This window comes from Lissotriton vulgaris, chromosome 2_1 (assembly GCF_964263255.1).
Source record: "Lissotriton vulgaris chromosome 2_1, aLisVul1.2, whole genome shotgun sequence".
Lineage (NCBI taxonomy): Eukaryota > Metazoa > Chordata > Amphibia > Caudata > Salamandridae > Lissotriton > Lissotriton vulgaris.
In genome coordinates this window covers 2,006,257,431-2,006,283,698 of record NC_141687.1, presented here as the reverse complement: position 1 = coordinate 2,006,283,698, position 26,268 = coordinate 2,006,257,431, and the positions used below count along the sequence as shown (strand labels likewise).

At 43.0% G+C, this 26,268-nt stretch overlaps 1 protein-coding gene across 1 annotated transcript in view; it reads left to right on the top strand.

Annotated features, from left to right (window-relative positions):
• ADAMTSL3 (ADAMTS like 3) overlaps positions 1-26,268 on the top strand; it is a 2,358,716-nt gene that overhangs the window by 81,760 nt on the left and 2,250,688 nt on the right. The window contains exon 2 of the mRNA XM_086958228.1: positions 8,891-9,000. Coding sequence (XP_086814354.1) covers positions 8,914-9,000 — 87 coding nt within the window. The 5' untranslated portion in view covers positions 8,891-8,913. The remainder of the gene's footprint in view (positions 1-8,890; positions 9,001-26,268) is intronic.

Below are 26,268 nucleotides of genomic sequence, written 5' to 3'. Positions count from 1 at the left end.
CAACGTTTTCATTACGTGCAATTCCGGCTTTCTTGACCGCCTCTAGGTGCGGAAACCATTGGACAGCGTGCCTTCTCTCAAGATGACCTCTCTGGCCTCCGGTACCATAGTTAGAACCAAGCTTACCACGACTAAATCGAAGCTTACAAAGGCTACAAATGGCTACGTTTTCCTTTTTTGGGCAAACACCAAAGAAGTCCCAAACTGGAGACTTGAAATGTCTTCGGGGGCCGGAGGAGGCGGCGATACTGGTGGTGGTGGTCCTGCTGCTAATGACAGATGAAGTGGAGGATGTGGATTGCCGAACTTCAGTACGTTTTGCACTTTCACCACCACGAATTGAGGTCGAGGACGAGGTGGGTACCTTCTTGCGAAGAAATATGGAAGCGGTAGGTTTTGGTGTACTACTTAACTCCAAATCTAATGATTCCATTTCCATTGCCTCCTCGCCGACATCATCATCACGCTCAGCAGCTTCTCGGGATAGGGTCAAAATGTCTCTTTGCTGCATGCCCGGTGGGGCTGCAGTGACCTTTGTGATGACTGGCTCGTCGTCATCGTGAGAGGCTTCATCACCAGCAGTATCTGTCACTTCTTGTTGAGCCTCATCACACTCCATAGGTTTGAGTTTTTGGACGACCTTCCTTTTACGCTTAGGTACCGGTGTCAGATCATGGTGTGCCTCACTGTCAGACCGCAGTTGTGGTTCCCAAGACAGATCACTTGCATCAGAACGAGGTGGGCTTGAAGAAGATGTAGACACCCCCCTTGATCTTTTCCTTGCTAGGGATGTGGAAGACAATGAATGATCATCAGGAGGAGTGGCTTCCAATGATACCTCGGCTTCATTGTCGATTTCCAAATGTGCCCCTACTTCGGGAGGAACAACTATTGTGGGCACTTGTGAACCTCCATGCACCTTTGCTTGCGCATCTCCTTTTGCTGCCTCTCCTTCCACATGTACTTGGGCGTGTACTTGCACATGGTGTTGTTGTTGCGGCTGTGGTTGTTCAACACTTGTCAGATGAGTTACAACAACCTGTGTTGATTCAGGGACATTGCTGCTACTTTCTTGCGATGAGCCAACATCACTGGTCGATGGTGATTGGAGAAGTACACTGACTGCCTCTGAAGCACTCAAGGGCTTTGACTTAAGTTGGCGTGGTGGTGGAGGCACTGAACCCAATGGAGCAGGGGTGCTGCTCTCAGCTTGGTCCCCAGCAGATCCTGCTGCTGCAGGCGTACTTTTTTTTTTGCTCCCAAAAAAAGTGGCGGGTGGCACACCAGCCTCCTTGGTAACTTGCTTCTTCTGCTCCTTACTAGCAACTTTCTTGCTAGAGGAGCTACGGAGAACTTTCTTTGGGGGCGGGGCCATCTTCTTCAGAGCAGGTCAGACAGCAGGCCGCAGTTGCACGAATTGTAGAGTTGTCTGAGGCCAGACGTGACGTCGCGTGACGTTATGCTGCACACACACACCGCTGCAGGACTTCTTCCTGGCACTGGTGGTTCTCTTGAGTCTTGTGCACCTAAAAAAAATGGAAGACAGAGGAACATCAGTTCAGTTATAGAGCACAAAAAAATCAAAAACACTGCAAAATCAGCACAATCCCAATCCATCCATGCCCTCCATAATGTTTAAATTCAAGACAACCCACAGAAAGACTAGGCCCATGCAAGACTCACTACCCCTGGGCATAAATAAAGGTTGAAAAGTAGGCAAAATGGTTGGAGGCCTAACAACAAAGCCTGCATTTAAAATGGCCACTTGCCTGCCAGCACATGGCCAGTGCCTGTAGCTGCACTCAAAATGGCCACCAGCCACATGGCATGTCCCTCCCCATGAACACCCCCAAAAATCGAAAAACACTGCAAAATCAGCACAATCCCATTCAATCCATGGCCTCCATGATGTTTAAATTCAAGACAACCCACAGAAATACTAGGCCCATGCAAGACTCACTACCCCTGGGCATAAATAAAGGTTGAAAAGTAGGCAAAATGGTTGGAGGCCTAACAACAAAGCCTGCATTCAAAATGGCCACTTGCCTGCCAGCACATGGCCAGTGCCTGTAGCTGCACTCAAAATGGCCACCAGCCACATGGCATGTCCCTCCCCATGAACACCCCCAAAAATCGAAAAACACTGCAAAATCAGCACAATCCCATTGCATCCATGGCCTCCATGATGTTTAAATTCAAGACAGCCCACAGAAAGACTAGGCCCATGCTAGACTCAAAATCAAATACCCCTGGTGAAAAGGCCACAAATACAGGCCCAAAAATCGAAAAACACTGCAAAATCAGCACAATCCCATTCCATCCATGGCCTCCATGATGTTTAAATTCAAGACAGCCCACAGAAAGACTAGGCCCATGCTAGACTCAAATACCCCTGGTGAAAAGGCCACAAGTACAGGCCCAAAAATCGAAAAACACTGCAAAATCAGCACAATCCCATTCAATCCTTGGCCTCCATGATGTTTAAATTCAAGACAGCCCACAGAAAGACTAGGCCCATGCTAGACTCAAATACCCCTGGTGAAAAGGCCACAAGTACAGGCCCAAAAATCGAAAAACACTGCAAAATCAGCACAATCCCATTCAATCCATGGCCTCCATGATGTTTAAATTCAAGACAACCCACAGAAATACTAGGCCCATGCAAGACTCACTACCCCTGGGCATAAATAAAGGTTGAAAAGTAGGCAAAATGGTTGGAGGCCTAACAACAAAGCCTGCATTCAAAATGGCCACTTGCCTGCCAGCACATGGCCAGTGCCTGTAGCTGCACTAAAAAATGGCCACCAGCCACATGGCATGTCCCTCCCCATGAACACCCCCAAAAATCGAAAAACACTGCAAAATCAGCACAATCCCATTCCATCCATGGCCTCCATGATGTTTAAATTCAAGACAGCCCACAGAAAGACTAGGCCCATGCTAGACTCAAATACCCCTGGTGAAAAGGCCACAAGTACAGGCCCAAAAATAAAAAAACACTGCAAAATCAGCACAATCCCATTCCATCCATGGCCTCCATGATGTTTAAATTCAAGACAGCCCACAGAAAGACTAGGCCCATGCTAGACTCAAATACCCCTGGTGAAAAGGCCACAAGTACAGGCCCAAAAATCGAAAAACACTGCAAAATCAGCACAATCCCATTCAATCCATGGCCTCCATGATGTTTAAATTCAAGACAACCCACAGAAATACTAGGCCCATGCAAGACTCACTACCCCTGGGCATAAATAAAGGTTGAAAAGTAGGCAAAATGGTTGGAGGCCTAACAACAAAGCCTGCATTCAAAATGGCCACTTGCCTGCCAGCACATGGCCAGTGCCTGTAGCTGCACTCAAAATGGCCACCAGCCACATGGCATGTCCCTCCCCATGAACACCCCCAAAAATCGAAAAACACTGCAAAATCAGCACAATCCTTCCATCCATGGCCTCCATGATGTTTAAATTCAAGACAGCCCACAGAAAGACTAGGCCCATGCTAGACTCAAATACCCCTGGTGAAAAGGCCACAAGTACAGGCCCAAAAATCGAAAAACACTGCAAAATCAGCACAATCCCATTCCATCCATGGCCTCCATGATGTTTAAATTCAAGACAGCCCACAGAAAGACTAGGCCCATGCTAGACTCAAATACCCCTGGTGAAAAGGCCACAAGTACAGGCCCAAAAATCGAAAAACACTGCAAAATCAGCACAATCCCATTCAATCCATGGCCTCCATGATGTTTAAATTCAAGACAGCCCACAGAAAGACTAGGCCCATGCTAGACTCAAATACCCCTGGTGAAAAGGCCACAAGTACAGGCCCAAAAATCGAAAAACACTGCAAAATCAGCACAATCCCATTCAATCCATGGCCTCCATGATGTTTAAATTCAAGACAACCCACAGAAATACTAGGCCCATGCAAGACTCACTACCCCTGGGCATAAATAAAGGTTGAAAAGTAGGCAAAATGGTTGGAGGCCTAACAACAAAGCCTGCATTCAAAATGGCCACTTGCCTGCCAGCACATGGCCAGTGCCTGTAGCTGCACTCAAAATGGCCACCAGCCACATGGCATGTCCCTCCCCATGAACACCCCCAAAAATCGAAAAACACTGCAAAATCAGCACAATCCCATTCCATCCATGGCCTCCATGATGTTTAAATTCAAGACAGCCCACAGAAAGACTAGGCCCATGCTAGACTCAAATACCCCTGGTGAAAAGGCCACAAGTACAGGCCCAAAAATCGAAAAACACTGCAAAATCAGCACAATCCCATTCCATCCATGGCCTCCATGATGTTTAAATTCAAGACAGCCCACAGAAAGACTAGGCCCATGCACCACTCACTACCCCTGGTCAAGGCCCCAACAACAGGTCAAAAATCGAAAAACACAAAATTTTACAAAAAAAAAAAATCGAAAAACACAGAAAAATCAGCACAATCCCAATTCATCTATGGCCTCCATGATGTTTAAGTTCAAGACAACCCACAGAAAGAATCAGTCCACCCACCACTGAGTACCCCTGGGCAAAAGGCCCCAAAACAGCCCAAAAATCGAAAATCCCAAAATTTTAGTTGCAGCAACTGTAATGCCCCAAACAAACTTACTTGTAAAATTTCTAATCCAACAGTGATCCAAAGAAAGTCAAAAAGGCCTCAAATCCAAAGATCCAGCAGCATCCACAAAAAGTAATCCTTCCAGGTCCACATCCAAATGAAAAGTGACCAGGAGATGGACAAAGCACTGGGAGGAGCCTGCTGAACAGGAACAGGAAGTTGAAGACTATGGGGCACTTCCTTCCTCCCACCCCCCTGCCCCCCTCCCCAAAATGGACTCCTCGCTAAAAAAGTGCAGGCAAATGTCAAACTAAGGAGTTATTCACATAAAAATCATCATTTCTAGAAGGTTTATGCTGCTTGCTGGTGGATTTCTTGTGCAGAATTGCAAATTTATATTTTCGCTCGCCGCATCTCAAATCTCGCAATTGCGAAGTACCGCGAGACGTGATCTCGCCGTACTCGCGTTGACAAACTATCGCTGGCAAGCCGCGATGACGTAATCGCGCTCGCCAATTCCCGCGGGATCACACAGCAAGATCCAAAATGGCGCAGCACTCGCAAACTATCGAAAAAAACAACTCGGCAAACGATGATAAACGCCGCGCGCCGCAAAAATTGTATCACCAACGCCGCGCGCCGCCAAAAAAATCCGCTGCGTGCGAATTTGCGGATTTTGCGGGAAATCCGCAAATCTCGCGGATTGCGGATTTCCCGAAAATCCGCAAAATCCGCGAGCGTAACGGATTTTCCGCCCATGCTTAGATCAGAGCCATATTTCAGAAACTCGCCTCTGCAGCTCATTACAGTATATGACACAGCAGAAGCCACTATCTTAGATTCCTAGATTACACACCGAGTTCTTTCAACAGATAAAACCCCCAGCAACCTGGGAAAGCCCCACTTGCTTTGTTTTCATTAGTAATAGAACTCTAATGAGCACTGTAAGAACGACCAGTTCTTAGTGACATCTTTATTGACGTCTTATGTCCAAAAGCTTACGTCAAACAAGGCACCTTCCAGGTATAAATAATACCAACGTTGCCTTAAGCAAATACAGCGATGGTGGTAGAGAATACAGGAGCAGAACAGCTGTCCATTGCAGAGCCCAGCAGATGCGAGAAGCCCACGGACGCTGCCCCTCCTACTTCTTGACGCGCTGAGAAAGACGCTGTCTTTTCTCCTGCCGTGAAAATCCAGCTCCGGCGTTTCCAGCCTACCCTTGCGGGTAAACTGGGATATCGAGTCCTGAGAGGAGATACAAGACCTCCAACATTCTATTCCAGAGGTACAGTGTTGACTAAACCCTTAGAGAGAATTCTTGAAGCAAACCCTTGGCAAAACCAACTTAACTTAAACTTCTACTTACTCCCTCCCAAGTATTAGGCTTAGGTCAGGTACACTGGGGTAGGCGTAGTTAGAAGCACCAGTTGAGGACGTTAGCTAAATGTATATATGAATGTATATATTTTATTCATTTTAACTATTGTATGGCTAAGAAACCATATCAATGCTTTTACAGTATTATTTCTCAATCCTCCTTTTACTGTACGCACTTTCTATAATAACAAGTCTTGCAATTGTGGCAATTCATTTCTCTTGCATGAGAAGAAAGACTGTTCAATAATTAATATATTTTATTGAAAACGCCCGTCTCTCTATTCTCTGCATCCTGGTGAAAGTAATTCTTGCACAACTGACTGAGTGAAATAGCTGTCTATTGTTTCACACGACTCTAGAGATTGACTCTTATTCTAAGTAGCAAAGTTGTCATGTTTATGGGGTTGTTGGAAAACTGAATCCCTTCTTGTCTGAGCCAGGGGAGCTGATCACTTCCTATTCAGTCAAGAAAGTTTCCAGTGACCTCTGAGCTAGTTGGTACAAACCCAATTAAGTCTAACAGTCAGTAGAGACCTGGATACCGCACTTCTACGTCTACACTGCTGTTTATGTTATTCCAATGCGCAGGGCCTATAGGGAAAATAGGAACTACACTACACTATACCTTGGTAACTTTCTATATACTGGTTGTTCATCCTTGGGGTAGTTGATACAACGCCGTTTCAGTTACTGGCCAGTGCGAGAAGATATTGGCTCCAGAACACCTCGTGTTCTCCAGCTGTCAGTTGTCTTTTCAGTTTGCGAAGTTCTAGGTGTCTATTTTGTTCCATCACACTCTTCTTAGGAGATTGTAAATTTCTTCCCAAGTTGGAGACCCCAAAGTGCTTAGTGTGTAATGGCTGAGTGACTGCGGAGATATCAAGGCAGATAATGGGAGATTGTCGCTGGACTGCTACTGTTTTATTTAGAATTCCGTCAGTTGGTCCGAGACAACATTAGTTATGAACACATAATTCAATGTTGAGAAGTTATTGTATGATTTGAGCATTTTTACCAATGAGAATCCGTCTTGTGCGGACTTCAGTTGATGTGTTAAGGAATATGTTTAGAATGATACCTACAGGATCGACAGGAGATTTAACCACATGCTTAGCCCCTATCTTGTGAGTACTGAAGTCACCAGTGATGAATATCTCGCTAGTGGGATAGGCGTAGGTTAACTCTTCCATGATACCCACAAGTTCTCTCATCGTATTTAGCCTCAGACTATCTTTACAAGTGAAATACACATTTATTAGCAATATTGATATCGTATGCCCATTCAGCTTCAAACTTGTCAGTAATACAGCTTGTGCCATATCCGTGGTTAGATTGATTTTTACTGTTATGACCAACACCAGGTTAACATAGGTAGAAGTCCTCCAGAAGATCTGCCGAACATGTTGGTCTTTTTGTCAAGGTTTTGGAATTCTGAGAAGCCTGTAATTAGTGATGGGGGACTGTGACCAGGTTTCTTGCAAGCAGAGCAGTTGACCTCCCTGCATAAATTATAATGCTTTGCTGTTGTTTCTAGTACTCCTGAGCCCAGATACATTCCATTATATAATTAATAGGATTTTTGCAGATTTCTTTTTAAGGTATCACCCAGTTTGCTCCATGAGCGCTAGGATTCCCTTGGGTACTTCCCTGCAAGGTTGACAGCTAGATGTGTTCCAGTATATTAGGATAATTTCTAAAGCATATTGAATTCTTTAGACAATTCCAGACATGGGGTTGGACCCCGAATCATACATCCTAGATCACTTAATAGCTGTAAGGCCTGGAATAGCTTTTTAGACCAATAATTAGCTTTTCCGATTTGTATAGCAAAATACCTTTCTTTCCTAATAAAACATTTTTTTTGTAATCTGCAATTGTATCTTCTACTCAATATGATCTTCACTGAGTTTACTTTTTCGTCATTTAGTTTCAAAGCACCTGTGGTGCTTTTAATATCAGCAAGTCTACCATTAGACTATGAAAGGTTAGGTTGTCTCTTTGTCTTTTCATTTTTAGTGGTTCTTATTTGTGATGTACTTCTAAAAATGTGTAAAGCAAACTCACAAAACTCACAAAAATATCTGTCACGCTATTGCAAATAGTTCTCATTTGGTATGGCTAGTTCTTCTATGTTAGAGGAGACAAACATTTTCTTGGACTATATATATGTATGACACTATATAGAATGCTTTTAGCAACATTTCTATATCTTATATACATTTAAATGTGAATATAAAGTGATTAGCCCAGCCACGGGACATATTTCAATATTTTATTTACCTGCTCTCAAAATGAACCCATTTGACAAATGTTCCCATATGTTTATTGAAGTTTGTGGCAGATGGTGAATTCTTTCCAATTTGGAGAAGCTGATTGGTGCCTGAGCCCTGATTGACATATAGTTAGACAAAATGAACAATTTTATTTTTCCATTACTTAAACATTTGTCTCTGACCTGTGAAATATTGACTGAAATATCACAGTCTAGCACAGCATTCGTCAGACAAGCCTGTACACACTGATACTCTCTGGGGGATCACATCAAAACTAAAACGAACTCCTAGACTTTCTGTTGAAACGACCCCCTCCTGCAGACTCCAGATGGTGTGCACTACCGACCAGATCAGATCTTTTCTTATTTCGATTGTAATAAGTTCAGAGCACAGGTTGATGCCTTTAGAGAGAGCACGTTATTTCAATGCTTCGTACATTTATCCCGACGCAGTGTAATTTTGCAATGACTTTTGCAACAACCAGTCAGATCGAAAACATTATTTGCAACAAGCAACTGATGTTGGAAAATGCTTCACTGCTTGGCCACCTCAAATGTCCGTTCGAAATTGCATGCGCCAGACAAAAAGGATGCAATCTGAATGTGAAAGTTCTAGGTTTACTCCTGAGTTGTGTGATACTATGATGAAAACTCTTTGTCTTTGCAGCCTTCACTGTTCAAAGGGAAGCAATGTGGCCTATCAGCATGGCGAATAGGAAATTGAGCTGGCTGACTCTGACTGCAAGCTTCATTGCCTTATTCACTGCCAGTTTTCAGGTACCAAATGCGTTATAGTGGTTAACTATATGATGTATATGCTTATTTAAAGAACACTTGCTATCACTTAACCAACACATGGGTACTTTGAATGCAGAGTTCATCTAGAAACCATTTTAACAGTAGATATTTTTTGGGGAGTTTGAAATTATTTTTGAACCTTTTTATAAATGGAATTCTGTTTTTTACAGAGGATAAGTCTAGTGAAAGGAAATTCTAGTTTATACACTAAATGACATCTTTCTTCACAGATATAAGTCTTGGATGAGGAGAATGGCAGATAATTGTTTATTTGCCACACTAAATATTCGGACTAGAGGCATTCCTTTTTCATTTAAACTGTAAAGGTAAATGGTGTCTGGCTCATGGACCGCTCTAAGTATTATAACAAGTAGTAATGGTGAGCATGCTAATCATTTTGGAATCACTGAAGCTGCTCGCGGGCGGGGAAGTATTGTCCCACAAGCCCATCTCTTATCTTCAACAATTACTAAGTACCTCAATCGAGTGAGAGTAGGACCAGAAGGAAGGATAGTGTTTCTATTTTACGGTGGTGTATTTAAGGCTGGTCATTTTTATTGTAGAAGGATTGAGGTTGCATCAACGTACATCTTTAAACCCCACCTTTCAACCCAACCAGAACACTTCCCTCAGTATTCACAGTCATTGTCATCTCTCATTCCTTAAAACATTCAGTTTAGAGGACCTGCATTTGTGCTGATCTTGTTATGGGATTGCAGAAATGCCATTCATTCCTTTCTATTTTCATGCAATGTAGCAAATAAGGTGTTATTTGTATTTTTTAAAGATTGATTGTGATTGTTTTCAGATTATGTCTACAAATTCTTTTTTTCGTAGATATTCTTTTTTTATTGCAGGCTTCAACTGTGCTATGAACAAAACACACAAACTGCCCTGTATCTCTTTGCATTATTGTCTATCCGATACCTTTGAATTGTTTGTAGCATGTATCTTGAACCAACTATTACAATTACACAATACTTTTTATTCAATAATATTTTTCTTTATAATAATCTTGATACTGTATTCCACGTATTAAATCATCATTTGTGGAGCATCATATAAAGTAACAAAAAAAATGCATATAAGTGACAATATGAACAGATCTTTTATCTCAAGGTTGATCTAAACCATCTCCACAAACATCAATAAAATATCTGTCAACTGTGCTATGGCTATTCACTCTTCAAAAAATGTAGTACAAAAGCTGGAGAGCAATTGTAATACTCTTTCTGCAGAGTATTTAAAAAACTTGCTTTCTGTAATCTTGAATATATTCCTGATCATGTACCAAAACTCTTGAAATTTGATGGATCAAAGTTAAAATGTTATTGTATGTGAACATGCATAATCACAGCTATGTACTGACTCAAATGTCTTTGATTATAATTTTATGGAACTCATTTATTTAGATGAATGTGCACCCATTTTAGTAGTTCAACAACGTCTTTTAAATCGAGCTCACACCTGAAGCCCCCTTATGTTTTCTTTGAAAGCCCGATTTATGGGTGATGGCCTTCTACAAATTAGTTTCAGATGGGATATTATACATTTTTCATTACTTTTGAAAGAAACCGACAGCGTAATTTTATTTGAAAGCCTGAATCTTCTTTATTTTAAAGAAAATAGGTCCTTAGCCTAACAACTGATAATGAAAACATTTTCACATAAACTTCAATAAGAACTATGGATAGTCTCCCAATGCCCAGCCGGACAAAGGAAAATTTATTAACACAAATGCAAAAAGAATAAATCAGAATGAGAGCACCAAGAAGATGAAGTGAGGTCACAATCCTGTACCAAGCGTGACAGAAGAAGAATGAGAAGAAAACAAAATATCAGGCAAAAAGGTTGGAGCAAGTGGCGGCTTACAATATAATGCAAGTTTCAGTAAGGTCTACCTAGCAGTTACCACAATACAGTTTACACAATGGATAAATTGCGGTACTGTTTTGAAAGTCGACGTTTCGATCCCTAGCTCCTAGTACAATGGGATCATCTTCAGGATTAAAAACTATAATTGCCTGATTAGATTTTAACGCCTTATGCAGGGCTCGTTGTAGCATAAGCCCGTGTTTGATGGATCGTAGCCAATTTTCTAAATGTGGGTTGACCTGTAGAATGGTATTGAGGATCGTGGTCTTGTGTGACCATTTCACTGTCCTGGTGCCCAGCCGGGCACGTTATCCATAGAATCAAGGAGGATGGGATCAGCAAGCAATGGCTGCTGATTTCCGAGGAGCTCAAGTAGAGTTTCCTGAAGGCGGCGTATGGTCTTCCGTTCCTGGGAGCGTGAAGGCTGTACTCATCTTTGTGGTGCTCTCATTCTGATTTATTCTTTTTGCATTTGTGTTAATAAATTTTCCTTTCCCGTTAGTTCTTATTGAAGTCTATGTGAAAAGGTTTTCATTATCAATTGTTAGGCTAAGGACCTATGTTCTTTAAAATAAGTAATTACCCGAGGTCCAAAGCAACTTGATCGGGTCCCCTTGTTAACTATACTCTGAATCTTCTTTAGGCATTAATTTAATTGGTGCTGATGTCGCCTGCTCATTGTACTTTTTAGTCGGCAGAGAGGTGTGGAGGTGTGCCCAGTTTTTTACAGAGATTATTAGAGCACTCACAAACCTGTGCATCCTCTAATTTCTCGAGTTAGGGTATATCTTACTCGGAAAGATCACAGTAAATGGACTCAATTATTTTCTGCAAACCCTTTTGAACTCTAAAAGATATACCTATAATTTTCAAAGGTTTTGTACCTTAGAGAATAAAAGTAAATATTAATAAGTGGTAATATGAGGTACTCCGCATATCAAACCCTTTCTGGGTACTTTCTGATATGAGTAGGTTTTCCCAGTAATGTCAGGAAGTGATGATTTTCACAGACATCGCATTAGCTCCTTTGGATGGAAGGGAGCTTGTAATGTTTCGAACTATTATCACACTTCAATGGATCGTATACAGGGTTGGACTTGCCGTAGCGGGCACCGGGCATTTTCCTAGTGGGTCTGAAGGGTAGGGGGATCAGTTATTTACCCGGGGGCCTTTTTTGCAGCAGAGCTGCAATATCAACCCGCTGTAACAGAAGAAGCAGCTGTGCTTGACACTAGCAAATACGGCCGGAGGTTTTCAGTAGTACACCCACCAACCCCCACCTCTGAGCAGGGTTGCCAGTGCCTGTTTCTGTTCCCAGTCTGGCATGAGCATCTAGACTCTGGCCAGTAAAAGGACAACACTTGTTGGTCACCTCAGGCACCACTGCAGTGAGGTCCCAAACATCTTTCAAGCAGGAAATAAAAGTCCAAAGCGCTGGCCTGACAGTTCTGTAAAAAAAAAAGTTGTGTTGCAACCACTGGCCCAGGACATGGTGGAAGAACACATGTGTTTATAGTGTGATGGCACTACCATATCGGACAATCATTTTTTAGTTGTCTTAATTAGTATATGCAAGAGTAGCATTCCTCTGTATGTGTCTAGACCTCAGTATATGATAGGGATGCAAGATGCACTTCACCGATGATGTCAAATAAGTCCCAATCCACCTGTTTCCTTATGCTCCTGTTTCATGCTACACGGCCTAGCAAATCAGGCTAGATTTCGTCTTTCGTGAAGGAACAATTCTGATTTGTAGAAGGTTGGCTCTTTCTTTCTTATAAATAGCACAGTGAGCTCCAAAACAATAGAATGGATTGATAGCCTGAGGAACTCTGTGTTTAAGATGCCTTGCCTTAAGTCATTCCATCATCTCTTTCTAGTAACTGTCTTACGCTCAATGAAAGCCCCCCTCAGGCTTACACATCACTTAAGCCTAGATAATTAACTCATGGAAAATATAGAGTCTCTTTTTGTTTTTGTTTAGCACAAACCTTAATATTTTGGTATGTGATCCCATTTGATTTTCCACCAGCATTCAGCGAAATACTATGAGGGTTTTTGAATTATTTACAGCGAAAGAAAATTCCTCATATAGACTAAGGGCCCGATTCTGATGTGGCTAGGAAGGCCTCCTAACAGAATTTGCTCCATCCGACATGTCTTTCTAACTGACTCGGAATGGTTTCCAACCAACTGAGTACAATGCGAGTTAGGCGTTAGGAATATCCCAGTTAGAACCCAACAGCATTCGGAATTACCGAACCGTACGGAGTAGAATCGTATGTCTCTACGGGCCGCGTTTCAGAACAACCGAGTACGATGTTGGATTTGGACAGCCTTTCCGAATCGTGCTGTCCAACTCAAATCAGCAGTTGGAATCAGTCTTTGGGGGCCTGTAGCGGGCCCCCTGCACCCAGAGCATTCTCAATTGGGCTCTTGAGGTACCCATGGGCCCCCCTTACCAGCCATGCACAGTGTGTTCCCACCACAGGGTGCCCGATTTTCCCCAGCCACCCCTTTCTTCAATGGGAGCCTATGCATTCGGTCAGAACATAGGCTCCCATTGAAGTCAATGGGAGTCCTACCGAATCGTATCTGTAAGCATCCGGATGGTTCGTACCCAGTCAGTCAGACTCTCCCAATCAGAGTGGGTCTGAAACCATTCCCAAACCAATTCGGTCGGGAAGATTTCTTAACTGCATCGGAATCTGGCCCAAAATCGCAGCCTAGGGAAAACGAAGGTGTTTGTTTTTAACTGAACTGGCGTACACTGACTGCAAATGCACAGTTGTAGCTGGCTTACTGTGCTATGCTCCATTCATGAATAGTTACCTGCATCCATCAGTGTGTCTAATCAAGGCTACTAGAGAGATGGCTCGCAGCCTGATTGTTTCCCATTAACAGTTGTATGGTTTGGACAGGAAGGCAGTAGATTTGACTCCATGTTTAGTAGGCACTTCCATATGTTCTATATGCCCAGCACTCTCACATTGGCTGTGGAAGGCATTAGACAGGCCTGACATTTATTAAGCCTCCCATGAAAGTTCTACCACATTTATTCTAACGTGCTTTCTACTAAGCTCAGTGAAATTGTTTTCAAGGGTGATATTTTGTCTCCTTTTTTGCACAAGGGGGACTTTATGATAATGGTATGCTATTCCTTTACTGTAGCAGTAAGTGGCATAAATAATCTGGGCCTGATTTATTTTATCTCGCTAGCTCGGCCAGTGCGATGGAGGAAGTGTCCCCCACCATGTGTCTGCAGGAATGATTGCCATATTTAAGGTTTCCACCCTTGCAGACTGGGATAATTTTCTCAATAATACTCCTACCAGCATGGCAGCAATGGTCCAGCTAAAATCTTCATTATGCCTGTGTAATTTCTGGCCTTTAGCATTATGCTTGTCATGCGAAATGCCTGAAAATATGTAATTACTTTGGGTCACATAATTAGGCCGCATTATGTGGACAATCCAAATGTGGGAGCAGGGGAACAATGGAAACGAACAGAATTGATGTGGCTGCTGTAAGTTTTTTTTGCAATTTGGTACTATTTTTGCCTGAAAAAATCCATATTGTGCCACGCATGCAATGTCATGTAATTTTCTCGAAATTCTGCGTAATTATGCAAATTCCATTGCAATGGCACTTTCATCATGAGTGTGTGGGATGGTGAAATTACTGTTCTATAGTCTGAATACTGGAGGTGAACCCACTAGTTAGGGGTACATTTCTAACACAGATAGGGAGGGCCTTCCAACACCATGGCACTGGTAGTTCTGCAGCAGCCGTCATGCCGCATAGGTGCTTTAAATGCCAGAGCCAGCTGAGGATCTGCTGTTGGAAACACAGTGATTCCACTCCTCTAGGGCCCTTCACGGTTTGGACTTTACAGTCCATGCCATGCAGGAACTGATTTTGGCGTTCCCATTGAGGTGCCCATTTTCTGAGGCACCACCATGGGAATCTAAAAAAGAAGCCACCCAGACAGAGAAACACTGGTAATCTGGCAGGCGGCCCGAGCACAGGTGTGGTGGTGTGGCATTGGGGTTGATCTGGCACCGCACCGCCAAGCTCGTAGCTGTTTTCATCATCTGAAATTCCCAGGTAAAATTAAAGAGGTCTGGCCTGTTCTAGTGGCTCTCATAATTCCGATTGGGCCAGAAACTACTGCTACCAGTCCTATCAGAAGCAAGAAGCCATACATAACGAGTGCCTGAATAAAATGGGGAACCTAGAGGCGGTTAGCAGGATTAGCTGCTGATTTTTGGCAGGTACCCCATGACTCTACAAGGGGCTCCTATTTTTAATAATATACGCTAAAATATATGTTGTTATTAAATCAATCATGATTTTATCATTTGAGTAATATATGTATATAATGTTTGAAAACATCTTAATGACATCAGGTTCATGAAAGCTATGAATGATATAATATTTTGCTGTGCGATTGTGTGGTCTGTCTATGGTAATAAATAAAATAATGCCCATATAGTTAACGTAGTGTGATTGCCCTGCTACTGGCACCAAATGCACGATTGCTCAACAACTGGTGCAGACTATTTTTTGCCCTGATTCAAAATGACAATGTGCAGTGTTAAAGATTGGTCCATTTGTAGACATCTGACAAACAGAAAATGTTGGACACCTACTGATTCTTTGCATAGCATACTTCCCTGAGTCATGTGTGAAGATTGCTTTATAACCTGATGACTGCATAAGCTTATTTGTGGTAATAGTTGTGTGAAATTGACTGAAATGGCAAGCAACATATTTTGAACTTGTTTGTATTCACAAAATGCTTCTTTTTGATCTTAGTCTAGGTTAGAGCGTTATTTCTTGCCTCAGTTTAGACTGTGTTTTTTTCCATGGTGATCTTTTTAATTGTTATTTGGTTGATTGGACTGATGCTATTCTTGTTTTTTGGTGGCAGGGCTATGTTTTCAGAGTAGTCATGTTGGAGACCTGACTGGAACAATCTCATGAGCAACCCTAGACACCCTCGCTCCATGTCACTACCACACACACAAAGGTTCATGCACATTGCTCCAACCACTCCCTCACTTCATGTACCATATGAAGCCACGGTTTCTATGGGGATTTGAGCACCGCGTGCCCTGTGTGTCTATCTTTGTACCGTCTGTATATCAAGACAATATTGTATCTGCTATCCAATGTTTCTCCTTTGGTCTTTTTTATTTTATAAAGTAATAATGATGAAATGTTAAATAAATAAATATACTTAAAGATGGTAATATTAGCACCTTTGCAGCAAATGCAGGACAGCAGTCCCAAAAAGCATCATAAAATAGAACATTGCTAGATTACTGAACCATGAAACTCCCCACTTGTAAAATATAAACAGAGTAGCATTTGTGCAGTGAGCTTCATGTGAAGAGTAACTACCCTTAAGATGGAGTTATTAGCTTTCCCCCATACAGTCGTCAAAACAGTAGACAACATTTTGCTGTAAGTCTTCTAACATCCTTGCCTTATTTAAAAAAAAAAAAACTAGACTATGATAAGAACGTGTTGGGCATAGGGCTCGAATTCATTGTTAAGCTTTGTGTTGCATTATAAGAAGAGTGCTATGACTGTGCTGACTGATGTTGCCTTCACACAGGCCTGCTGGTAACATTCCATTTGTTGCATCGATTCTTTGTAATGCCATATGCTTCTGGCAATTTCATTGAAAACTAGCTCATCATGTTGCTGCAGTATAATAAAAAAAAAGAAGTAGTCTATATATAGTTGTTTTAGGCTAGAGTTGGGGGTATAGGTATAGAGATACGTGTGTATGGGTAAGTGGGTAAGAGGCTAAAGGGGTATAGTAAGTTTAGGGTAAGGGGTTAAGTATAGGGATTATTGGTAAGGGTAACAGTTAGAAGGCAGGAGGTAGGAATTTACGGGTGTTAATGTAAAGGTCCAAATTCCCACCGAGCACTCTGTAGTATGTCAAGCTTATCCACTATATTCAATAATCAAATGGCAACTGTGCCATTTGATTATTGAATATAGTGGATAAGCTTGACATACTACAGAGTGCTCGGGGGGAATTTGATTTTGTATCACGACTCGTCCGGACGGGTCACATCGGGGTGTGTATGGTAGCCGCACCCTCTCCTCTGGTAGCGCCGCTCTAAGTGATTTTCTCTCAAATAATTTCCCAGATATAGTGCTGAGCGCCCTTTTGCTGCTGACTACCATTGCTTTAATGTTAATGTAAAGGGTTAAGGGTAAGGGGTTTAGTATAAAGGTAAGAGTAAAGTTGAGAAATTGGGATTAAGCATAAGGAGTTAGGGTAAAGGTCTGGTGTTATGGATAAGGGGTTTAAGGTAATGAGGTACAGGGTAAGGGTAAAGGGACAATGGGTAAGAGCGTAGGTGTGTAAATATAAGTAGGTAGATGTAAGATGGGCAAGATGGGTTAAGGTCAAGTAGATAATGGTATGTGCTTAACAATAAGGGGACCAATTGATAAGAGGCTAAGGGTATAAAGGTAAGGGGTTAAGTAAAAGGGGCTAATGATAAGGGGTTAACGATGAAAGGTTTAGGTTAAAGGGGCTGGTTCATAGGACAAAGAGTTAAGAAATAAGGTGTACAAGTAAAAGGGTGAATGTAAGATGTTATGCCTACGGGGGTACAAGTAAAGGCTAGGAGGGTAAGAGTGTAAAGGTAAGGGGGAAATAAAAGAGATTTAGAGTAATGGATTAAATCTAAAAGTAATAGGCATGAGTATGGGTATTTATTTATTTATTTTCAAAGTTTTATATAGCGCGAACAACATCTTTGCAGATATCAGAGCGCTTTACAGGACATGGGGTGATAGCATAATAGTAGGTAATAGTTGAGGTAGTTAGGTACGGTATGCATAGTTACATATGTAGGTCAAAATACAAGAGGTAGGTCATAGTTAAGGTAGTGTAGGTAGAAGGTGCAAAGTCAAACAGGTACGCCAATAATATGAAAGTACATAAAGAGGGAGCATATGCCTGTTTAAGCGTGCTTAAACTACTTTTGTAAATAGCATAGAGGTAGGCATAGTTGAGGTAGGAGAGTACAGGGTGCAAAGTCACGCAGGAGAATCAGAAAAGTAACAGTAGGTAATATTTGAAGTGGTGTAGGTAAAGTGTGCAAAGTCAGATAGGAACTTCAATAATATAAAATAAGATATACAGAGAGGGAACGTATACAATCAAGTGAGTCGATAATACAAGTAATACAAATAGGCCAAGGGGTCAGGGAGGTAGTACAACGCGGAGTCCTGGAAGTACAGAATAATAGTTCATGTGTATTTAGCCATGAGGATCGCTTTTACTTCTTTCTTAAAAAGTTTGTTGGAGGAGATGAGCCTGGTTTCAGGAGGGAGTGAGTTCCAGATCCTGGGCGCCATTCCTGAGAAGGAGCGTTTATAGGTTTTTACCTTTCGAAATCTTCGAGGTTTCAGCAGAAGATTGTTTGTGCTTCTAGTAGTTCTAGAGCCGCCCGAAATTGTCAGCTTTGGAGAGAGGTAGGCGGGTGAGTTCATGTGTATAGCATTGTGTGTCATGCAGGCGATTTTCAGATGTATTCTGGCTTCAAAAGGTAGCCAGTTCAGGGATTTAAAGTCAGGGGAGATATGCGAGTGTTTTTTTGAGCCAGTGGTGAGTCTCGCTGCAGCGTTAAGGGAAGCTTTTAGGGGTGCCGTTGTGGTAATGGGGAGCCCACAGAGGGCGATGCTGCCGTATTCTATGTGCGGGATGACTATAGATTGTACTGCGGTTTGAAAGTCTTTGGCTGGCAGGAAGGGTTTGAGCTTTCTCAAGGTATTGATTTGGAAGTTCGCTCCTTTGGTTGCCTTGCTGATGTGCTGCTGCATGTTGAGATTGGAGTCAAAAGTTATGCCTAAAGATTTTGCTGAGTCAACGATGGTAGGTTGTACATTGAGAGCAGTTAGGTGCTTGAGCCAAGTTTGAGCAGTAGAGATTTTTGCGGGCGGTGAGATCAGGAGGAACTCAGTCTTCATCGCATTGAGTTTGAGGTAATTTTCTGCAAGGCCAGGATTGGGTGTTTCTGATCGTGGAGTTCAGAAGCAAGATGTCCTTGGGGGATTGTATTTTGAGATAAAGTTGGGTGTCGTCGGCATACGTGTGAAAGTGAACATTGGATGCTTGTAGCAGAGTAGTGAGGGGTTCCATGACTAAGTTGAACAGTGTAGGGGAGAGGGAGGAACCTTGAGGGACGCCTAACGATACAGGTACAGCGGAAGACATCAGGTTGTTCCTTTTGAATCGCTGAGACCGATTGTGTAGAAAGGAAGTGTACCACTTGAGAACAGTCCCAGATATACCCATTCTTGTGTTTAATAGTTCGAGTAGGTTCTCATGTTTAACTGTGTCGAATGCTGAAGAGAGATCAAGAAGGATGAGGAGGCAGGTATCATTTTGGTCTAGGATTTGGAGGGCGTCGTCATCTATGTGAGTCATAGCAGTTTCGGTACTGTGCCCTGCTCGGAAGCTTGATTGATGAGGGTTGAGGAGATCAAAATTATTTATGTGCTTAGTCAGTTGTAGCTGTACGCATTTTTCCAACAGTTTAGCGAGCGTGGGAATATTTGTAATAGGACGGTAATTGCTTAGATCAGTGGGATCTGCTGTTGTTTTTTTTAGTAACGGTGTGACTTGTCCGACTTTGAGGGCGTTAGGGATGGATCCCTGTTGAAGAGAGCTATTGATGATCTTAGCCGAAAGTGGTAGGAGCGACGGGGTAAAGACTTTTAAAGCGTTAGCAGGAAGGGGGTCAGAGAGGTGATTGGATGGTTTCAGGGTGCTGAGCAGTCTGCCAATTTCTTCTTCGGAGTAGGTGCCAAAGGATGACCATGTAGCATTGTTCTTTGGTTCAGACGGTGCTGTGTGTTGGGGGTTGGAGTAAAGGATAGCGTCATTGAGGAGATCACTTCTTATGTTGTCGGTTTTTTGGTTAAAGAAAGCCGAGAAGTCTTCACAGGAAGGTGTAGCGCCTCTGGTGCTGAGTGTCTGGGGTTGTTCTTTGGATTGTGTTCTGATTAGCTCAAACAGTTTTCTTGGGCGGTTTTTTGCTTGGGCGAGCTGGAGGCTGAAGAAATCTCTCTTTGAGCGTTTTATTTTCCTGAAGTAGGCGTTTCTCTGTTTTTTCAAAGTTTTTAGGTGCAGTGCAGAGAGGGCTGATCTCCAGGTGCGCTCTGCCATTCGCATGGCCCGTCTATCTTCATTGAGGCTCCCGTCATACCATGGGTTGGAGATCTTGGACGCGACTCTTTTCAGTTGCATGGGTGCAGCCTCATCGATTATCGTGGTCATAGCATTGAAATAATGGTCAGTCAACAGTTGAACGTCCGTAACACCGGACGGAGGAAGTAAGAGATTGTAGCTGTTAGGCGGTAAGGAGTTTGGGTTGAGTTTCTTCATGTCTCTTTTCCAAACTTTGGGCTTGGAGGGTTGAGCTGGGTTAAGTTTAACTTTTTCATTGATGAAGAAGGAGACAATATGATGATCTGACCAGTCACAAGGTTGGATTGACTCAAGTTGAAAAGAGTCCTCTTTGGAAATGATGAGGTCAAGGATAGAGCCTTTCTCATGAGTCGGGCTATTGCATATTTGGGTGAGATCAAGGGCGTCGAGGAAATTTTTGAGGCTATTCACCACTCTGTCACAGCGATCATTCCAGTGGAGATTGGAGTCGCCAAGGAAAATTTGGGTGTTTTGCCGTCCTGAGTTGGTTGAGATTAAGTCCATGAGTTGTTGGGAGAAGGAGAGCTTGTCCCCAGGTGGATGGTATATGATGTGTAATGAGCATACCGACTTGCTTTCGCTGATGACATCAAGGCAGAGGTATTCACAAGAGGTAAGAGAGGGTACGGACGCTTTAATAACTGAGAGGTTGCTTCTATAAATACAAGCAATTCCACCGCCTGTCTTTTTGGACCTGTCAAGTCTACTGATACTGTAGTTGGGGGAGACTAGAATGTCCATGATAGGTGTAGAAGAATCAGACAACCATGTTTCAGTCAGAATGGCTAGATCCGGTTCCAGAGACATGATGAGATCGGCGACCCCCGCGGAATGCCTTTGGGCCGATCTGCAATTGAGAAGTATGCATTTGAGTCTGGGGGCGCAGAGGGTGGAGGAAGGTTTTATAGTGAGGGGTACATTTGTGAGGTTGTTGGGGACGGAGCCTCTGGTGTTATGCGTGTGGTGCCTGAGGGGGTTAGAGAGAATCGTTGGGATGGACAGGTGGTTGGAGGCTAGGCGATTTTGGGGAGCCGAAGCGTAAGAGTGGAGAAGGGTGTGTATGTCATTGTCTGAGAGCGTATTGGTAGTGCGTCTGGGGCGATTGGTGGTATTGCTGGAGGGGATAGAGGTCCGGAGTGGGGCGTGTTGTGTGGTAAGGCGAGTAGGAAGTGAGAGGAGAGTGTTGTTAGGCGTGAGCCTGGTGGTGGTGGAGGGGGGTGTCTGGGCCTGGTGGTGGTGGAGGGGAGGAGTCTGAGGTGTGTGATGAGCAACTCTTTGACGGTGTGTAGTTCTTCTTTCATTTGGAGGAGGGTGGACGTAATCATGTCCAGCTTGGTGTTGGGTACGGAGTTGGGGAAGGGTACTGGCGGTGAGCAGGAGTATAGGTTACTGGAGGAGGGGGGGAGATTGGGTGGAGGGGCGGTGCTGGGGAAGGGGTTGGAAAAGTTAGAGAAAGGGGTGGTGTTCGTGTGGGTGTTGGCGTTATTGGGCAAGGCAACAGTGCTAAGAAGGGAAGGGTAAGTGGGGGAGGTGTGGAGGCTGGGGGTTGCGGGGGTGGAGTTGGGATAGTGGGGAGTGAGAATGGGGGGTGAGAGGTTGAGGGAGGGGTGAGGGTTAGGCGTGGTGGGAGGGCCAAGTGTGGGGGGGGAGATCGGAGGAGAGAGAGTCATGTTGTGTGGGGTGCAGTTGAGGGAGGAGGGGTGTTCTGGGAAGATTGGTGTGCGGGGTGGGGCTGGAGTGCAAAGTGTAGGGGGATATGGGAAGAGCGCGAATCATGTTACGTTGGGTGCAGTTAGGGGAGGGGGGGTGTTCTGAGAGGCTAGTCGGAGGGGTGATTGGCGGGATATGTGGGGGAGGGGACGAGGCTGTGGCGGTGTGTTGGACGCACGAGGAGCTGGGTTCGGCTTCTAAGGTTGAAGGGTGTGAGGTGTCTGTAGACGGAGGGTGATAGAGTAGATTAATGGGGGGAGGGAGGGGGAGAGTGTTAGTGTTAGGAGGCGCTGATGAGTCCAGGGAGTTGGGAGTGAAGGCTGGAGGGCATGGGCTCTGAGGTTTAGAGACGTATTCTTTGAAGGTGGGGAACAGGACGTCAAATAGGTCTAGGTTTCTGTCTGTGGATTGAATTAAGATGGTGCCGTTGTTGTAGATGGTGATGGTTGCTCTAGCAGGATATCGTTGTGATGGTGTGATTGAGAGTGTTACACCATAGGCAGTTTTCCTAGTGGTCGAGACGGTGAGTAGGGTAAGGAGTGCTTTTCTCCATTGTGCTCTGCGTGTAGAGTATAGGATGATATCTGTGCTCTTTGGGTAAGGGCAGGAATAAAAATAAGGGGTTAAATTAAGGGACTACGACATTAATGGTAATGTTCCAGGGATAAGTGTAATGGAGAAAGGTGCATGCAGGTAAAAGACTAATGTCAAGTGTAATGGGTGAAAGATAAGGGGTTAGAGGTCATTAAAGTGGTAAATTGTTATTGGTAAAAGGGCAACGGTGTAAGATACTAAGGGCGTGAAGGTAAGGGGTACATTGAAGGATTGAGCATAATGGGTTACGGTCTGGGTAAGGGGCAAGGGGCTGGGATGGTAATTCTAGGGGGTAAGTGTATGACTTTGAGGGTTAGAGGTTAATGTTTAGGAATTAATATAAATGAATATGAGTAATGAATGTATAAAAAAAGTTATGTAAAACTCGCACTGTAAACGTACAAACGATGAGATAGTAAAGAAGAACTATTATAAAATGGCCTAACCACAGAATGAAGAGGATTTGGTTAACAAGGAAAAGCTAAGAGCAAATGGCAAACAAACAGCAAATGAGAAAACAGTATTTTTCTAAGTTTGCCTGCAACCTTTAGTTCACTGCACACTGCTGTATTTGCAACTTCATTTGCTGCTTTCACCAGGTAAGGTTGAAATCCCCTCATATTTCTTTCTTTCTTTATGATATGGTAAACTGAGATTTCCAGTTATCATTTGTGCAAGCTGAGACTGAACTCCTATAAGGAGAGTCTTCACTCTCCATCATTGCTTTGGTTGGGTCAGCCATGATAATCACATGGGCTAGGATGTCCATTAAGCAACATGTCTGGGGCAGTTGACGTAACTTCATTTAGCTTTTTAATACCAAATGACATCACAGAATTGACACCTTTTCCCACCTTTAGTTCAGGGGCAGCCTTACAATTGCTGCTGAAGGGTTATAAAAAGTGCAAGGAATGGAAAATACAGAAAAGAATCCAAGCACTTTAATTCTTTTAAGATTGACCTAAGAACAGCCTAAGCTGTCTCGTCTGCCTCATGATTCCCAAAACATATCATAGAAAATACCATAAATAAAGACTCAATCAAAATGCATTGGTCTGTTCAGATGTCACTCAAATAGTGCATCCTTCCACTGCAGCATAAAGTAATTGACCATTGAGCAGCCCATTTGAACTATAGGATGCTTTCATTTGAGTAACTGCATTTTCTCCTATCCCATGTATATTTACACCTAAAAAATAGCTCTTCGAGAACAGACCTTTTACTTGTACTTCCCACTGACAGCTACATGTTATATATAGTAGTAGGGTGTCATCAACTGTTATATAATAACACTCATGACACATATTGTTGCAATCTTAACTCACCACTATCAATCTGCTTTGGTAAATGTATTTATCCTAACGAACAAAAGGCATTAGGCATCAGTACATACACATTTCTAGATTGAAGGCTTTCCAACAAGGTTTCCTTGTCGGAAATGCTGGCATGGAAACCCTGCCAGAAACCGTGCATCGTATTCCGGATGGCATAACCCTGAATCCATTTAGATTACAGACCGGTTCCTTTAGCCAGTCGGAAGTCAACTGAATGACCGGCGGGTTTCAATTCTGACCAACTGAATCAAAATCGCCGGTCAGAATCTAAACCGACGATGTCGATCATAAGGCCTCCGACCTGTGGACTGCGGCCTTATGACTGACGTCGTAATAGGCCCCTAAGTGTTTACTAAGTGAGAGCTGTGAAAATCAGAAAGTGCTGCTATCATCGGAATTTTACATCACCTTCTGCCCTTCTTGGATATTTATCTTTTATTCTAGGCTGTTTGTCGCAGCTCTAGTCCTCTCTACCCCTACATTATGAGTTTATCTGAGCATACCTGTCTTCCCTTCAGTACAATTGAAATCTTCCAACTTCTGTGAAGACATTGGTTGGTAGTATAGCACAACCACAGATTTGTGTCTCCATTGAATTCTTCTGTAAGCACATTGCTTGGCAATATAGTGCAGCTTTAGCTTTCAAGCACTTATATTATCCTTCGAGGAAACCTCTCAGCTGTATAGTAAAACTGCAACCTTCCATGTCCTAGCTTGTTGCCTGTAGCTGCCTCACAGCGCTCTGGGTATAATGAGAACCGGCCTCTTACATCTCTGGGCTGTGCAGAGACTCATGTTTCCTAGACTGCAGATTATAAAAAGCATATATAAAATTCCTGCCTCAGTGGAAAAAAATTGCTTTGTACATACAATCCACAAATTAGAAAACTAATTAAATGTGTGATTACAAAATATGCCTTTTCAGATATTAAATAGTTCCTAATGCCTTCCTCAAAAAGTCAAATGACACAGCTAAGTTGACCGAAAGATATGAGAATAAAAGACTACTGTGTGATGTTCCAAGATATGTTTAACAATGTGTCAAGCTAATACGGGAGGAAGGCCTACCTGAAGCCCATTTCTTTACGTGTGGAGTATGCACTGAATGTAATATGTTTGCCAAAATGGTGCAAACACCGTTACAAGGCAACCCTAATACTGATGCAAGCTCCATGATAAATGAAACCTAAACACATACGTACATTCTCATACTTTTATTACATTTATAATGCGTTCATTATTGCCATCTAAAAGGCAGTTGAGACCAGACGTATTGGCTTTGCCAATGCTTGTTTAATTTCTAATCCAGCCTCTTGTCAAGATTCAAGTTTAGATTAAGTTTGGTTCAGACCTCAACTGAGATCAACAATCCCATTATAAAATTATACAAAATATAGGTAAAAGAAACTGCAACATTTTCAACAGTCCAATACCTAAGAAAAGACACTTCTCAAAACATGTTAAAATATCCTCAGAAAACTCTTAAACGTGTCCAAATCTGTAATCAAAATTATTCGTATTTTTTACACATGAAAACAAAAGGAAAACCTCCAGCCTCCCGAGTTGGCCCCCCAGCTGCACGTACTTGAATCATGAGCCGGTGATTTTTAAAGATGGCTCAGAGAGTTGAACGTTAAAGCTGCAGTGATCAGCAGGCCGTGAGTCTGGGTGTCAGCAAAGTCATCTGAGCCCTCAGTCTTTCAGAGGCTGGAAAATGGAGTTTTATACAATTTGGGAACAGAAACTCGTTATTTACAGCGCGTAGAAATGGCAGCAGCAGAAGCTCTATATCAACATGCAAAATATTGCTATTATTAAAGCGCCGTGCTCCAAACCGTGTCTCTAATGTATTTTTTTTTAATGAAATAGCTCGACTTGAATATGCAAAGCTAACCGACAAAAACAAATTCCGAAGAGGCCTGGACACTACAGGCCTCTCCTCTTTACTTTCGGTGGAGCCTCGTAGTCTGTCAGTCTCAGTGGACGGCGAGGGATCGTGTTTGGTATCATCAATCTTGGTCAGTCAACAGTAGTTATCAATATACACAAAGAGGGCCACATATGTTCAGGCACAAATGCACAGAGAGCAATAAAGCCCATGTACACACACTAATACTCGATTATACATACATGTCTACACGCACACTGCCGAAAAAACTGTGATTATGTGTTCACACAGATACCCCTCCCCCATGTAATAACACAAACAGCTTTCATGCATACTAAGCCTGCGCAAAATTCAAATCAGGCTGGCGAAATCCCGGATTTTCGCACTATGCAAAACTTGCGAAATGTCTTGCAATTTAACAATACACAATTTTGTATCATTTTCGCCTGTAGGAGACTGGTTCGTGCAGAAATGTTCTCATTGAGATAAATGTACTGCTCAGACTAGTGTCCTTCCTGCTGGTATCTCACCTGATGTGTTTTTTTATACGAAAAATGCACTTGCGTAAAAAAACGCACACAAGATATCGGCAAACCACA